At 50.1% G+C, this 17,219-nt stretch overlaps 1 protein-coding gene and 1 long non-coding RNA gene across 2 annotated transcripts in view; one reads left to right on the top strand and one right to left on the bottom strand.

Moving 5' to 3' along the window:
- Window positions 1–17,219, top strand: part of LOC122385740 — a 100,645-nt gene that overhangs the window by 66,448 nt on the left and 16,978 nt on the right. The window contains exons 11-13 of the mRNA XM_043374209.1: window positions 329–438; window positions 1,405–1,619; window positions 2,401–2,539. Coding sequence (XP_043230144.1) covers window positions 329–438; window positions 1,405–1,619; window positions 2,401–2,539 — 464 coding nt within the window. The remainder of the gene's footprint in view (window positions 1–328; window positions 439–1,404; window positions 1,620–2,400; window positions 2,540–17,219) is intronic.
- On the bottom strand, window positions 7,152–8,490 carry LOC122385744. The gene is made up of 2 exons (XR_006257260.1): window positions 7,764–8,490; window positions 7,152–7,385 (listed from the first exon to the last, which is right to left on the bottom strand). It is a non-coding gene; the product is annotated as an uncharacterized LOC122385744 (long non-coding RNA).

Raw genomic sequence — 17,219 nt, 5'->3', positions numbered from 1 at the left:
TATTAATTCATCTATTCATTCGCATTCGGACGAATGTAAAGTGACAAGTGGCGTAATTATATTCAACCGTTCAGTCTCCCTAGAAAAGCCACTCTGATTGCCAAAATCAAGCTCGGAAAGCCCACTTCCGATTTGATCCGATAGCTATTTCCGCTGGCACTTTTTTCGCAGATATTTTCCGCAATCAGGTGCTCACAGATAATACGAGTATCGTGTCTCATGAGCAACTGAGCATTACGTCTGGTTTACCGGTGATCGTACTCTACGAATACGTGGTATTTCTAGCTAACAGGTGATCGTGTTCGATGATTGTTTATCGTGTTCACAGACGATCGTGTCATACCCGGAGCCCAATGTGGTGACCTGCACCGTCCAATGCTGGCTGAGGGAGATCGGCTTCTCGCTCTCCTACGGCGCTCTCATGCTGAAAACATGGAGGTAAGCATCGCCTTAGTGGCTCAGTGAATGATTTCAGGGCTCGACAGAAGATAAACCTTTAAAACATAAAGCAACATGAGCCAGTTTTCCCCGTACAAACTTTTAAAGTTACAACTTATCCACTTCTTGTAGTTTCCTTCCTTGTCTGATGAGGAAGCCCCTTAGATAAAGCAGCCAATGCGCTTACGCTGAGAACTGCCAAACTTTGTTGTGCAAGCCTGGCAGCACTTAGGGCAATAAGTGGCAACTTCGAGCCTTGACAGTGGCAGTAACAAGGATTTGTTACAGCCTCTGAAGTAAACGGGGAAAGATCAGAGAATCAGTGCGAATCACGAATCCCTCTCCAACAAAGTATATTAACGCTAGTCATTGGCAATTAAACAGCTCTAACCAGAATATTCACTAGTCACTTTAGGATGTCGTGTTCCCCACCACACATACATACCACATCCCTGTGACAAGAATAGCCGATACATAGATAACATGAACTACCTGGATTGGACACTCGTTTTTGGCGCGAAAAATAAGAGGCCACTTTGGTCTCTTATTTTTAATGACGAATTTTTAATCGGTATTTTGAGGGCCGCCGCAGAGCCACGTGCCCGCCCGCACCTCTCTGGACCAGGCCGGGCCGAGTCAGCCAGTGGTCGGACGGCCCTGTCACGCTCGGTTCTGGTGAGCAGCAGCCGCCGCGCTGTCGGCTGAGCTGGGCCGGCCGTGCCCCGATCCCGGCCGGGCGGGTGGCCGCTGGGGCGCGCCGGGAGCGGTGACATGGGTCAGACGGCCGACTGGTGAGTGGCCGGACCGAACGGTCCCGACCCGGGCCGAGTAGCGCCGTCCGAGAGGTAGTTCATGTTATCTATGGCCGATATAATCGACAAGGATGGCCAATATTTGTCCATAATTGACACTGTTACCCATACATCATTCAAGCCCTCCGCTGACTCTTCTTACCCCCACCGCCAGGATATCCGTCATCTTCCGCGTGCGTTCTGCCAAGGCGGTCAAGATCACCGACCTGGACCTGCTGAAGCGTCTGGGTGTGCTGGTGGCCGGTTTCGCCACCCTGCTGGGAGTCAGGTCCATGGTGGCGCCGCCCTCTGTGGTGATCGCGCGCAGCGCAGACGGTCTGAAGACCCACCTGTGCCACACGGGCTGGTGGGATCACGCCTTCTCAGCCAGTGAGTTGAGGAGGGGAGTTCAATGGTGAGGTGTGGGTGGAAGTGACTGGAAAACGGTGGCCTTCTGGAAGGCGGTTATCGTTGTGGGGTGGTCGCTTTTGACGGGCAATTTATGGTCGGTGGATACTGTATGGAGGTGGATGATGCCTTACTGACATGCTGTGCTCATGTGGTACAGCATGCCATGGCATGCTGTGCTCATGAGGTACAGCATGCCAGTAACATGAGCACATGCATATACATACATATATACATATACATATACCTACATATACATATAGGTATATCATATATCCATCATCCATGATTCACATGCCAGTAACCTTATTGTTGACTTGCAAAATTATTCAGCACCGCATAGAAATTTAATGAGTGGAATTAATTTATACCGTGTCATAGTGAAGTGTCACATTTGATATATTGTCATTGAAATTTCAGGCAGGGTCTAAGCTTTCTTAGCTAATACTTTCCGTCTAGACAAATGATTTTATGACGACTTTGATCGAGGATCTAATGACATTTTGCTGTTATCGAGTATAAATCATACGATGTAATACGAGTGACATTTAGGCTTAAGTCCAGGAGCTCTTTATTTTTATAACTGTTATAGACGCAAATATCTAGTAAATGGGAATATCATTTGTTCAAAATATAAACTACACAATGGATAGGAACTGTAACAAGTTCTCACTAACTTACGGTTGCCAGCTATAAGCTTGTTCGCGGCTGTTTGATAGCTGAGTGGAACTGCACTCCGCTGACAGTCTCCTCCCTTTCGCAGCCGAGATGTTGTTTTTGGTGTGGGGTATCCGGCTGTGCATTGTCGTCCGCAAGGCGCCCTCGGAGTTCAACGAGAGCAAGTTCATCTCACTCACCATCTACAACGAGTTCTTACTGACGATTCTGCTCAACATTGCCACGTGAGTGCTCGGCACAATGTCACTCTTCGTTTCTATTGTGATGATTCTCGTTCTTCTTTCTCGCTTCCTTGCCGCAGGTATTCCTCGTTGTTTCGTACTCTCACCGTCAGCGTCATAGCTCGTCTTATTGCTGTGTTTGTGCGCCGCATTTGTGCGTTTCTCGCTACCACGTGTCACACGACTAGACGGTCCTGGGCCGGGCGCTTTGGTCACGTGTCGGCGCCATTGATGTCCCGTCTGAGGATAAATCACTTATCGAAGTACCGCACGCCATCGCGATACTGCGGGCCTCGTGACGTACCGCCGCCGCCGCAAGAAATTCCGACCTCATTGGTGATTCCTTTCGGTATTCGGTCATGACATGAGACTGGGTGCACGAGTGGAGTGAAGGCGAATCAGACGGTCGACGCGTGCCGGATGACGATGTTGATACAGTCGGTCTATCCGACCGATACCGGGGCGGGGACATTGGCATGCCTCACACGCCAGCGCAGCGGGAACGAAGGGCGTCAGCGGCGCTCAGAGACCTGTGCAGAGCCCATGGAGAGTGGCCAGCTACCCATGGATTGGCCATGAATATCGAATAATGCAGCGTATTAGCTCTCCCTTGGCAAGCTATTTTCGTCCTTGAAAAGCAAGCGATTTGTAAAAAGAGTTCAGGGGTGATTTGAATATATCCTTAAGCCAGGGTTGAGTGTAGATTCCCTTCAAAACTGTTGGTTTATAGGAGTCTTAGCACACATGGTTTTGGGTCTATCTATAGTTATTCATCTAACTAATTATCTTCCTCACCTTCACTCTAGCGTGCTTTCTTTCCTCTGTTTCGCATTTGCTTGCAACGTAGCTTTTGCGGCGTCATAAAGGAAGAATTGAGGGACATCATCGGTGGCCTATTTTTGGAAATAGTCACTTATCTCCTCTATGCATAACAGCAGCCTGTCTACAATGGGAAGATAAAGTGATCGGTTTCCACAATCGCTCGGTTTCCAAACACCCCTCATAGTCCCCACGACCCACTGACATGTTTTCCGTCTAGACACAAGGGACTGACTGTATGTACGCGCATTGTGCGATACACAGACGCTGCACAGTGCACACTGCAAATTCAACATCACAATTCACAAGTGATGGGACTACCTGCTAACCGTATCGGGAAGCACCGTGTCGTGTCCTGTGTGATTTGTTTTATTTGATGTTCTGTGATCTGAACCTACGGATCACTGGCACCTGAAGGAAAGCGATTTCAAAGATACGATTGCTAAAAACAGCAGTTCAAAGAGAAATGATGAAAAGACAATGGCCGTCAGAGAAAAAGTCAACAGCAAGCAGGTGTTAAATGCTCTGACCGTGAAAATGACACCACTTTCAAACGCAGGTACTGCGCCATGGCAGTTGGCATTTGTGATCCCATACGATGTGCAATACAACCCCAAACTGATAGGAACTGATGCCTAGGTTGAGCCCAGCAGCTACAGGTAGAGCTGTAGCTCGGAGCAATGTCTCGGACTCGAGAGGGGCTCGGCCGGTCTAGCTGCCGACCTCGGAGGCTCAGGGAGCGGCTGGGCGCCGCGCCGTCTCCCCGGCCAGCCCAGATCGATCTGAGCCGGCCCCGGCCCCGGCCCCCGCTGGCCGCAGGTTGACCGAGCGCCGCCGTCACAGGCCCGCCATTGTGTCCAGAGGTCAGAGCAAACGTTAAATCCGGGGCGAGCAGTCTAAATGGCGAAATCAACGAGCAACATTGTACCCTGGACGGGCAAACAAAACGGTCAGCGAACTGATTGGTCACAAAAGAAAAAGATTTTCTTTCAAACGACGTTAACCAAAACTTCAACCGAATAATAACGGAACTCTGCACAATGGCGCATTCTAGCTCACTGATCAAACCTTGGCATTCAACATAGAACCCTCATCATCAAACATTCTCACCGGATTCTATGGAGTGTTTCACTTTCATTATATTTGTGGCTTATAGTTATAGGTATCTGTGCCGAACCCGATAGTGCAATGTGCATGTATACCGCACAGGCTGGCTTACAGGACCGCTAACCAAACTGGACTGCTCAGAGTGACTTTAACACGGCTATTGCTGATGTGCCTGGCGTTGATTGCGCGAGGTCAGGCAAACAGTTCTGGGAAAACAGCGTTTCCCAGCCTTGCCGACAACCTCCACACTTGGCTGAAGTGGAATGTACAAAGTTTTCAGGAATCTCTGCATTCTCGAGCGCGGAGGGTGCCATCTAATTTTACAAGACGCGGCCTCATACATTTGTAAGTTGTAACGATGCGGATGTCATAGTAAGTAGACGCAATGTCATCATCTACTCGAGTTGAGCTTTTGAGCTTAGTGACATCGTTTCTAATTACAGTGGCAACTGGCATGTCCGTCATTTTAGTTCCTCGACCAACATCATCATGTGAATTCGTTATTCGCCTGTAAATAACACGTTCTTCAAAATTGCTTTTATGAAACCGAAACCTTACTACATGTAATTTGTGCTTATTAAATGTTACAATTGGTCATGCCAGCGCAGTTGTGTTCATTCAGCTTTACGCCTGTGTTTATTTTTATTTTCTGTTCACAACAGCAATAAAATTGCCAAATTGGAGAAATGAGGAAGGAAAACGCGTAGCGTTGGACTAGCTTGACCTCTTAACCGACACCTTCCACCTAATCTCGGTGCGCCGTCTGCTTTGATCAGCTATCAACCGGAGCTAAAAACTTGCGTTACTCAAGTCCTCAGGCGGTATGCGCTGTCCTGACACGACACTTGCGGCGTCCCCACTGTCTCACCATTTCGACTGGACCGTCACGCGACCCCCCCCCCCCTTCCCACCCGTTCGCCTTTGATCGTCCTGCAGTGGCAGCTCGGCTATTTGACTGTAAATGTCAGGGTCAAGGTCAGCTGATTCGTTCAGGTCAAAGGTCCCGGATACAGCTGCGGCGCTGCGATGCGACGAGGAGTTTGCTGGAAGCCTCTAGAGCTTATTTTTATCTAACCAAAGCGCTCACCAGCATAGTTTGCTACACTTCAGCATCGTTCTTGAACAACACGCAAAACAGCATTAACCCGCGCGGGGCTGGGGGGTAAATTTTGCCCCCCTCGCGAATTTTTGCAATATCTCAAAAACGGCGGCGCGCAGCGCCGCCAAACTTTCAGTACCTTTTCTTACATCAATTTGACACGTTCCCTGTAAATTTGAGCGAAATCCCTCGGAAAATTTTTGAGAAATTGACGTTTTAGTGACATCATGTTCGCCATTTTCGCCTCAAAAACGGCAAAAGTTCAAACGCCGCTAACATCCCAGCCAGCCTTCCCAAATGGGGCCCATATGGGCCCCAAGTGGGCAGCAAACTGGGGCCCATCTGGGCTGCCCACTTGGGGCCCAGATGTGTTTGTCATGGGCGTCCAACTGGGTCCCATATGGGCAGCCCAGATGGGCCCATATGGGGCCCAGCCGGGGCACATATGGGTCCCACATGGGCTTTCCCAGCCTGGACCCACATGGGTATAATTGAAGAATCCCACATGGGGCCCATGTGGGTTCGAAATGGGACCCATATGGGGCCCAGCCGGGGCACATATGGGTCCCACATGGGCTTTCCCAGCCGGGACCCACATGGGTATAATTGGAAAATCCCACATGGGGCCAATGTGGGCTCGAAATGGGACCCATATGGGGCCCAGCCGGGGCACATATGGGTCCCACATGGGCTTTCCCAGCCGGGACCCACATGGGTATAAGCGAAAAATCCCACATGGGGCTCATGTGGGTTCGAAATGGGACCCATATGGGGCCCAGCCGGGGCACATATGGGTCCCACATGGGCTTTCCCAGCCGGGACCCACATGGATATAAGCGAAAAACCCCACATGGGGCCATGTGGGTTCGAAATGGGACCCAAATGGGGCCCAGCCGGGGCACATATGGTTCCCACATGGGCTTTCCCAGCCGGGACCCACATGGGTATAAGCGAAAAATCCCACATGGGGCCCATGTGGGTTCGACATGGGACCCATATGGGGCCAGCCGGGTCCCATATGGGCTTTCCCAGCCGGGACCCAAATGGGTATAAGCGAAAAATCCCACCTGGAGCCCATGTGGGTTCGAAATGGGACCTAGCTGGGACCCATACACAGCCAACATTATTACCTTGGCCCCACATGGGGCCCAGGTGGGCCACTTGGTGGGACCCATGTGGGCAGCCCATGTGGGGCCCACATAAATTTGTCCCTGGGTAAATGGTGGGGCCCACCTGGGCTGGCCCACGTGGGCTCAAGGTGGGTACCATATGGGGCCCACCTGGGCTGGCCCACATGGGCTCAAGATGGGTACCATATGTGGCCCACCTGGGCTGGCCCACATGGGCTCAAGGTGGGTACCATATGGGGTCCACGTGGGCCAGCAGATGTGGGCCCTAGGTGGGCCCCATGCTGGCTCACACCTCCCTAGCATCGTTTGTATTAATCAAAAAATATTCACCAAAGCCCATCTTAGTTCCCACCAGAACCTACAATTAATTTCAATATGATTATAACATAATCGATGTCTGCTATTTCAATCACTCCCCCTGATCATTGCTGAACGTTCGCCACCGCAACAAAACAAACTGTCAGTGATCAATAATTATATTATCGATAAACACAAAAATGCTGTTTAAACTCTCTCCTCTCTTCTGTTCATCTCTAGACTTCTTCTCTCATCTGCTCCTCCGCTTAAACTCCAGCTGGTCTCCTCTCCTGGCGGCCTCCGTCGCGGTTTCTGGCACCCGTAAACCACTTTCGTGGCGCCACCTCCAGCTGGCCGTTGTTGGTGTCCTGGGTAAGCCCGTTCCGCCGCACGGCTCCTGTAAAATAAGCACCAGCAATGTAAAATGTGCAGACACATAAGCGAATTGTGTATTGCCCGTGCTGTGTTCTACCATGATTCTGTATTACCTGCATTAAAAGTAACATCTGATTTGACTTGAATAATTGAGAAATGAACTTTAAATATTTTTTTTCAGGAAATAATCTGATGCATAATAAACATACAAGGTCCGATTATGATGGACACAAAGGACATTAGTGCTTTATAAGTCGGCTGCTTGGAATTCGCTAATCGGACAGTAATTGACGACACCTGAAATAACATATGAATGGGAGTGCTGCTGTTATTCTGACATCCGCTATCAGGTGTCCAAGGGAGTTGGGCAATTAAATAAAGAGATAAAACCATTACTTACTGAACACGACATCAAAAAGCCAGGTACCGCCGAAAGCCCTTTTCCCGTGCCGTCCATTTACGCTTAGTCGCGTAGCGAGTGCGCTCGTCATGACGCCTGCTATCGTCCTTCGGACCGGTGTAAGCGGGGGCGCTTACACCGAGGTCGGCGACAAACAGCCACCCGGAGTATCTGTCCACTGCCACGAGGTACTTCCTGCCGGCGTGATCGGCAAAGTCGATGTGTAGTTGGAACGGCCTTTCCGCTGGCGGTCTCCTCATCATGGTCTCTTGCTGCTGAGCGGGTAGATCTCTCTGGCAGCTGGTACAGCAGCGGGTGACATTTTCCACATCCCGGTAGATCCCGGGCCAGTAGACGATCTGTCTTGCGCGGGCCTTCGTCTTCTCCTTCCCCAGGTGGCTGGCGTGGAGGGCTTCTAGAACAGTCCTTCGTAATCGCTGTGGTATGACGAGCCTGCAGCCGATCCGGCCTGACCGACTGGACATCTCCACCGACCGCAGTGACGCCTTCTACCTCTGGAAGGAGAGATGGGACGACTACGTCCTGATGTCACAGCTGCGACTCGACCAACTAGCGATACAGCTGGCGTCGCTGCGGGCGCGCCTCTCCGAAGAGACTCGAACGCGGTCGTGGTTGCGGCGAGGCCGCCACGGCTACGCATTCCTGCTTCCTTTCACTTTCCTTCATCGCACTTTGTACTCACTATGGGCGGGTTCGAGCTAATACCGACCGCGCCATGTGTCGGTTCCGCCCGAATTAAGGCTTTATTGGACACGCACTCCACTCAGAGTCTCAACGCCAACTGGCCCGCCCAGACGCCGCAGCCCCGCCAGCCGGTCGGCCGGTCACCGCCCCGGACGGTGCAGAGGCGGCCCCAGGCTCCGTCCGGTGGGCCGAGCTCCGCCGGCGGGTCGCCCGCGCAGGGGCGGGCTCAGGCGACACAATCATACGACACAAGCACACCATTGACTGTCCAATATCAGCCGTAGCTGGTCTCACAAACATCAACTATGCGATTTCCTCACGACGTCGGAGTGTATTTTGGAGGCATGAGACTAAACAGCGAGTTCTTTTTTCTTGTAATATCATACACATTGGACAGTGAAAAAACAAATAATGGGCTGCCCACATCCAGCCCACCTACACCCCACTACATGGGCTGCCCACGCAGTGCCCATGTTAAGCCCACCATACAGGAACACCGCGTGAATGCCTGTGTTCACCAAAATTCCTGGATATGCCCTCGTACATGTGCAAGCAATCTCATTATCAATCATTATGCCTGCCAAAAATATGGGCAGCCCATGTGTGGGGCCCACATGCAGCCCACATATTTGCCCATCTCTAGCCCATGGCCCACCTAGCCCACCATGCCCATCAACTGCCCATGTGGGGCCCACATGGGCATGCTGGCTGGGGTTTGCCCATTTGGGCCCCACGTGGGCCCCGGATGGGTGTGCCCAGTTTGTTGGTGCCCAGTCTGCCCACATGCTGCCCGCATCCAGCCCAGATAGGTGTCGGGTCAGTTAACAAAGTTTTGTAGTAAGGTTTGCCCATTTGGGCCCCATGTGGGCCCCGGATGGGTGTGCCCAGCTTGTTGGTGCCCAGTCTGCCCACATGCTGCCCGCATCCAGCCCAGATAGGTGTCGGGTCAGTTAACAAAGTGTAGTAAAGTTTGCCCATTTGGGCCCCATGTGGGCCCCGGATGGGTGTGCCCAGCTTGTTGGTGCCCAGTTTGCCCACATGCTGCCCGCATCCAGCCCAGATAGGTGCCGGGTCAGTTAACAAAATTTTGTAATAAAGGAAATGTTTATATATGGTGTAGGTGTCGGGTCATTAACAATTAGTTTTGTAGTAACTTTTGCCCATGTGGGCCCCGGATGGGTGTGCCCAGCTTGTTGGTGCCCAGTCTGCCCACATGCTGCCCGCATCCAGCCCAGATAGGTGTCGGGTCAGTTAACAAAGTTTTGTAGTAAATTTTGCCCATGTGGGCGGCTGGGCCCCATGTGGGCCCCGGCTGGGTGTGCCCAGCGTGTTGGTGTCCAGTTTGCCCACATGCTGCCCGCATCCAGCCCAGATACCTATAGGTGTCGGGTCAGTTAACAAAGTTTTGTAGTAAATTTTGTCCATGTGGGCGGCCGGGCCCCATGTGGGCCCCGGCTGGGTGTGCCCACCTTGTTGATGTCCAGTTTGCCCACATGCTGCCCGCATCCAGCCCAGATAGGTGTCGGGTCAGATACCAACATTTTGTAGTAAAGGAAATGTTCATATCCCAGCAAACATGCCCACATGGTTCCCATATGGGGCCCACATGGCCCCCCACCTCTTCCATATGGGCCCCACATGGGAATAGCAGTGGGTGACACATGGGACCCATATGGGCAAGCCCACGTAGGCCCCATATGAGACCCACGCGGCCCCCACATGGGACCCATATGGGCCAGCCTACATTGACCCCATATGGCATCATGTATGAACTTGATGTACTTGGAGTCCAAAATTCACATGAACAACAGTCACCTTTTTTGCTTTTATGCTCTTGGAGTAACTTAAATGGGGCCTACATGGGTGATCCATATGGGACCCACATGGGATGCCCATCTCCAGCCCACATGCGTTTGGCCCACCTGGCCCATTTTTCCCATATGGGGTCCATATGGGTAGCCCATCTGTAGCCCATGTCCCACGTGGGCCCATCTGGCCCATGTTCACCCCATATGGGACCCACATGGGATGCCCATCTCCAGGCCACATGCGTTTGGCCCACCTGGCCCATTTTTATCCCATATGGGGCCCATATGGGTAGCCCATCTGTAGCCCATGTCCCACGTGAGCCCATCTGGCCCATGTTTACCCCATATGGGACCCACATGGGATATCCATCTCCAGCCCACATGCGATTGGCCCACCTGGCCCATTTTTATCCCATATGGGGCCATATGGGTAGCCCATCTGTAGCCCATGTCCCACTGGGCCCATCTGGCCCATGTTTACCCCACATGGGACCCACATGGGATGCCCATCTCCAGCCCACATGCGTTTGGCCCACCTGGCCCATTTCTATCCCATATGGGGCCATATGGATAGCCCATCTGTAGCCCATGTCCCACGTGGGCCCATCTCGGCAAAACGTTATCGTGCACAAATAGCATCATGGATAGGACCGCGTGTCTGGAATAATGTCGTTGCATCCCAATTCTCTATAACAACCATTAATCAGATATCTAAATCTCAACTAAAAAGATACGTTAAAGCATACTTCATACAAAATATGTAAGCTTTTTCGAGAACCCAGCAAACATGCCCACATGGGTCCCATATGGGGTGAACATGGGCCAGATGGGCCCACGTGGGACATGGGCTACAGGTGGGCTACCCATATGGGCCCCATATGGGATAAAAATGGGCCAGATGGGCCAAACGCATGCATGGGCTGGAGATGGGCATCCCATGTGGGTCCCATATGGGGTGAACATGGACCAGATGGGCCCACGTGGGACATGGGCTACAGATGGGCTACCCATATGGGTCCCATGTGGGCGCCGCGTGGGTCCCATATGGGGCCTACGTGGGCTGACCCATATGGGTCCCACGTGTCACCCACTGCCATTCCCATGTGGGACCCATATGGAAGAGGTGGGGGGCCCATGTGGGCCCCATATGGGAACCATGTGGGCATGTTTGCTGGGAATTTCCTCTGGAATTCTCGCTATCCTTTCATTGCAACTTAATTTCAAATGTACTTGCCTCAAAACTGCACTAATTGTAAGTAAATCACGTTTCATCGAAATTATTTTCATCATCGTCACCATGAATAATCTCTGGCGCTGGAGCAAGGAGCCTGACCAGCAACAAGCTTCGCTTAGCTGGAAAGGCTTTTCTGCCCTCAGCATTGACCGGCCGAATTTTTGACCAGAGCGATTCCCCACGTATGTTTGCATGACGTGTGAATGAGCGATTGTTTTTTCTACTCTAGATGAATGCATGCCCTTCTGAGTGAAAGCTGCTTTCGGTATCGTAATAGAGAACAGTCATCTGTCTGGTTTCAGCAGTGGCTACTTTCGCATTCTGTTCTTGTCTCCGCCTAAACCCGCTACCCCTTCTCTCATTTGCTTTTTTTAGTTTTATTTCCTTTCTTAGCAGGGAGTGCCGCGACTTATCAGTTTATTTTATCTGGTGTTAACGTAAGGTTCTGCTAGTCGCTGGGTTTGAGGGCGGGGGCACTCCTGGTCACCTGATCATGGGTGGCGGAGTAGTTCAAAAAAAAAAATCTGGGACCCACATGGGATGCCCATCTCCAGCCCACATGCGTTTGGCCCACCTGGCCCATTTTTATCCCATATGGGGCCCATATGGGTAGCCCATCTGTAGCCCATGTCCCACGTGGGCCCATCTGGCCCATGTTCACCGCATATGGGACCCACATGGGACGCCCATCTCCAGCCCACATGCGTTTGGCCCACCTGGCTCATTTTTATCCCTTATGGGGCCCATATGGGTAGCCCATCTGTAGCCCATGTCCCACGTGGGCCCATCTGGGACCCACATGGGATGCCCATCTCCAGCCCACATGCGTTTGGCCCACCTGGCCCATTTTTATCCCATATGGGGCCCATGTGGGTAGCCCATCTGTAGCCCATGTCCCACGTGGGCCCATCTGGCCCATGTTTACCCCATATGAGACCCACATGGGATGCCCATCTCCAGCCCACATGCGTTTGGCCCACCTGGCCCATTTTTATCCCATATGGGGCCCATATGGGTAGCCCATCTGTAGCCCATGTCCCACGTGGGCCCATCTGGCCCATGTTCACCCCATATGGGACCCACATGGGATGCCCATCTCCAGCCCACATGCGTTTGGCCCACCTGGCCCATTTTTATCCCATATGGGGCCCATGTGGGTAGCCCATCTGTAGCCCATGTCCCACGTGGGCCCATCTGGCCCATGTTCACCCCATATGGGACCCATTTGGGCATGTTTGCTGGGGCTCAGCCCATATGGGACCCAGATTTAGCCCAGATAATAGCCCACATGTAGCCCATGCCCACTTAAGCCCAGATGCCCCACTTTCAGCCCATATGGGCCCCATTTGGGAAGGCTGGCTGGGATCTTCATTTTTAAAGGAATCAAGACGTAACAAAAAGGATGTACGTAATTTTACTTTGTCTATCAAATGCTATCTCGGTTTTTTGAAAATTTTGGATTTTGGCCCAATTTTTTTTTCAAAAAACTGACTTTTTTAAAATAGCTATAAAATCCAAAATTTTGAGTGTATCGAAAAAAAAACGGAATATATGTCAGAGAAGTGGTCTATGTGCACCTACATACCAAGTTTTAGAAGAATCGGTTCAAAAATGTGGGAGTTATTCAAAATTGTATGACGTCACGACACACAAAAATTTTGAAAAATGACTTTTTTGGAAGTTCTAGACCTCGTACGGAAACAAAAGTAGCACCATTCGATTCGTCGTGAAAAACTGCATCAGATAGACACCTTTTTAGGCCTTAACAACCAACTTCAAAATTTGACCTCACTTGACCTGACCTTGACCTGACCTCGACCTGAAATTCATCCAGAGGTGGTCCATATCACTTATTGAGTGTGCCTATTGAATTCTATGAGTAAAATGACCCATAAAACATGTGTCGCACAAGCCCTTTTCTATATTTTGTTTTTGGTGACCCGACCTGACCTGACCTGACCTGGACCTTGACCTCTGAATGATATTGTATGCAACGAATATTGTCTTGGTAGCCTAAGAACACGTTTTGGGCGATCAGTCTCAGTCCATGACTCCATTCTTCGGCAACTACGGTGCAAGGCCGATACTGTAGGAACTTGCAATTTGTACCCTTGACCTGACCTTGACCTTGACCTCAAACTTAAAATTAAGTACATGTTGTTAGTTGTTCGTGATGAGATCTTTCGATTGGCGTTTGAATTTTCCAAATCGGACCATTAGTTCGGGAGATAACAGGGGGGGGGTAAAATTTACCCCCCCCAGCCCCGCGCGTTCGGCTGGAGACCCCAGCCCCGCGCGGGTTAAAGAACCTTTATACCCACTTTTCACCATTCGCATCACAAAAAGTTAGCAGTCCGTTCCAAGATGAAGTGGGTAGGCTTATCAAAATCGCCAGGTCAGCAGGTAGGATGTGTGCCTGGCATGTCAGCTTATCAACTCCTGGTTTTGATGGAACAAGTACATGCAGTACAGACAACGTATAAATTTGTGCACACTCTATTGTGGCGTCCTTGGTTACGACCTGGGTAGCGATTTATACCAATAAAATGTTCAAGCCTCTCTGTGCTCGCATATGTCAAAAGTGTGGGGGGGGGGGGAATAAACGAGACGCACTTCACAACGCTGTTGAGAACATATAAATTTCTATATTGCCGTAACATACCCTAATAATCGAAGCATTTTCAGCTTACCTGCATTTCATTGAAAAAGTATCTCAGTCATTCTCGCCCACAGGTCATTTAACCCGCGAGTTGCTGGGGGGGGGGGCGTTAAACGCCCCCACTTTTTTCGCCGGGCCATAGCATAAAAACGGCGCGCCACAGGCGCGCCAAATTTTGGGTACCTGTAGAGAATTGATTGAAGTTTATTGTGACAAAGTTTTAAAAAATTGGGTCGGAAAAATTTTGAGATATCGAGGTTTTAGTGACGTCATGATTTCTGAGTTTTCGACCAAAAACAGCATATGTTCAAAAAATCATATAAAATCACAGAATAGACATACAGACATGCCGTAAACGCCATTAGACTGCCAATACCATGAACAATCAAATAGCAATCTTCGATTATTGATTATCGTTCCGCATTTTCCAAAATCTTGAACTGAATCTTGGCAATTTCTCGTGACTACTTCACGACCATGATACATGCATTTCTTAAATTGAACTTTTTGAGCCAAACACGTACACATATGATAAAATGAATGCCACCATCGTATTCTACGCCCCAAATTACCCCAAAAACATGTGTCACAGGCTGCGAATATCAGTTTTGATTTTCGGGGATATGTGCCTACCCGGTTGACCTGACCTTGACCCTGACCTATGTTTGGCTGACCCCTACATGGAGCCGACACTCTTGTAGGCCTTATATGATGGATTGTGCACCGTTTTGACAGAGTTTATGACGAGAGGCGCCCATTGCGAAGTCCTGAAGTCAATGCTACTGAAAGCCCGATTTCAGGTGTTTGACCTGACCTTGACCCGACCTGTGACCTCAAAATTCAACTTTGAAGTACTCATCTGAAGCGTCTCGTCGCGTTCTTTCGTTTGCCGCCTCGTGCGTTTCGCTGCGCTTATTGGTTCTCGAGTTATCGGCTGGGGGCGTTTAACGCCCCCCCCCCCCCCAGCAAACGGTGGGTGGCGAAATACCCCAGCAACTGCCGGGTTTCCACGTCGGCCACGTAGTTTTTCCATCATCAGACAATGCTAATTTTGTTCAGCATTTCCAGATCATAAAAACCATTTCAAAATGATTCCTGTTTTCATAAGATGCTTGTATGTTCTACGGTCTCATTCACCTTTTTACTTCGAGTTGCACGAAATAGGACGTAATGACAGAGCATTTGAGGCAATTCTCTATTATTATCCCGCGCCCAGATGGGGTCTGCCGAGCAACGCGGTCTGATGGGGGGGGGGGCCATTTTGCCCCCCCCCCCCCCCCTCAGATCTCGAGAACCACGCAACATAGCGACAAGCGGTAAACGGTGTTGGATAGCCCCAACGGGGAACTACCTTGTGACCCAATTTCATTGACCTCGGTCAAACCGATGACGTCACAGGTCAGGTCAAATGTCGAATTTTCACCGTTTACAGGCATTTCAAGAAATGCGTTGTAAAATCGTGTAAAATGCATTTCATTGAAAATCATCGATGGGGAAATGTTCTCCAAACACATATTTTGCTATTTGAGGTCACTGATACCAGGTCAGGTCACAGAGGTCAGGTCACTCCCAGCCAGCAATTTTGCTCCGGGCCCAAGCAGGCTCAAGTGCGGATTGCCCGAGATTTTTAGTCGGGCTAAAGTCGGCTAGGGCTTGGGCTAAAGTCGGCGTATGACACAAATACGCCGACTAAAGCCCATGCTCTGCCGGAGGTATGCCCGCTCTGCGAGCTCCGGACAGCCGTAGTTTAGCCCTAGTTGAGCGACGATTGGCGTTAGCCCGATTTAAGCCCGAGCAGTGAATCCATTTATATAATGGAGATTACTCTGGGCCCGAGCGGGCTGAACTCCGGCAAGCCCACTCTGTGTGCCCTGTCTATCCCGACTTAAGCCATAGAAGTGCATGGGTTTTATACATTGCAAACTGCTGTGGCTTTGCTCGGGTTCGGCTCGAGTGATGGCTCCTGTTTTCTCAAGTCTCGACTTGACTTCATCTTGCTTTTGCTTCACACTGGATAAGTAGCAAGGAGCAGCCAATGCACTTTCAGCAGGTTGTGCGGTTTCAATGCATATTTAAAATTGTTACGGTCACTCATATGCTCTGTTAACCGGTCATCGAGGCTCGAGCATTGCAAAAGGAAAGTAGTGGTTGACTTTGATTGAATGTATATTTCAAACGACTACAGACACGTCAAATGAAACACAAATACATGAAACAGTGGACTGCAAACTGCAGCAGTAATATGGCATGAGTCATGAAAAAACGCCATCAAAACTATAAAACAATCACAAGGCCCGCTAGCCTCCCTCCCCGTTCATAATACTTGGTTAAACACTCAACTGAAAGCATAAAGTAAGGATAGCAAGTAATCGCTCATAAGACATAAAGCAATAAGCAAACAATCGTTTATAAGGAACTTCACTCTGGTGAATGGGAGCTTTGGAGGCGTCTGGCTCCTCCACACACACACACACATCTGCAGTAGGTGGTCGGCCAGCTTTCGGCGCAGTTTCCGTATATGTAGGTATACCTACTTAATTATAAGCAGGCAGTTTCCGCTAAACCACTTGGCGAGGGTGACTGCGGCGTCCACCCGGTCCTGGTTTGTATAACTATTCCATTTTTGGAACCATTTGCTCTAATGGTACGTACCTGAAAAAGAGATTAATTGGTTTAATTTACATTGCATGTTTGCTTGAAAAATAACTTATTGATGCATTAATACTGTAAAAACACTTCTCATTGATCCGTATAAAATGTTCATTTGATTTTAAATGCGGACAGAGAATGAGCGTGCTCGGTGATAAGTAGATAAATATTTGTGTTTTGTATTTCATTTTCCTGGTTCAGAAGTGCTGGTATTTCACAAAGATATAAAGGCACGGAATGCAGCTTTTCTGAGCGAGGGTATAAGTTGCCAGGCTGAACAGCTATTCAGCTTCATGTTTGATGGCGTCAAACTCAGTCAAAATCATGACGTTTACATACGATCAAGCGCACCATTCAATACACTTACCTACCGTAAAACTCCATGCCAGTCCACTTGATAA

Source organism: Amphibalanus amphitrite, unplaced genomic scaffold (assembly GCF_019059575.1).
Source record: "Amphibalanus amphitrite isolate SeventyFive unplaced genomic scaffold, NRLGWU_Aamphi_draft 000229F_arrow, whole genome shotgun sequence".
NCBI classification, from domain to species: domain Eukaryota; kingdom Metazoa; phylum Arthropoda; class Thecostraca; order Balanomorpha; family Balanidae; genus Amphibalanus; species Amphibalanus amphitrite.
The sequence above is the reverse complement of the archived record's forward strand: the minus strand, read 5'-3'. Positions and strand labels throughout refer to the sequence as shown.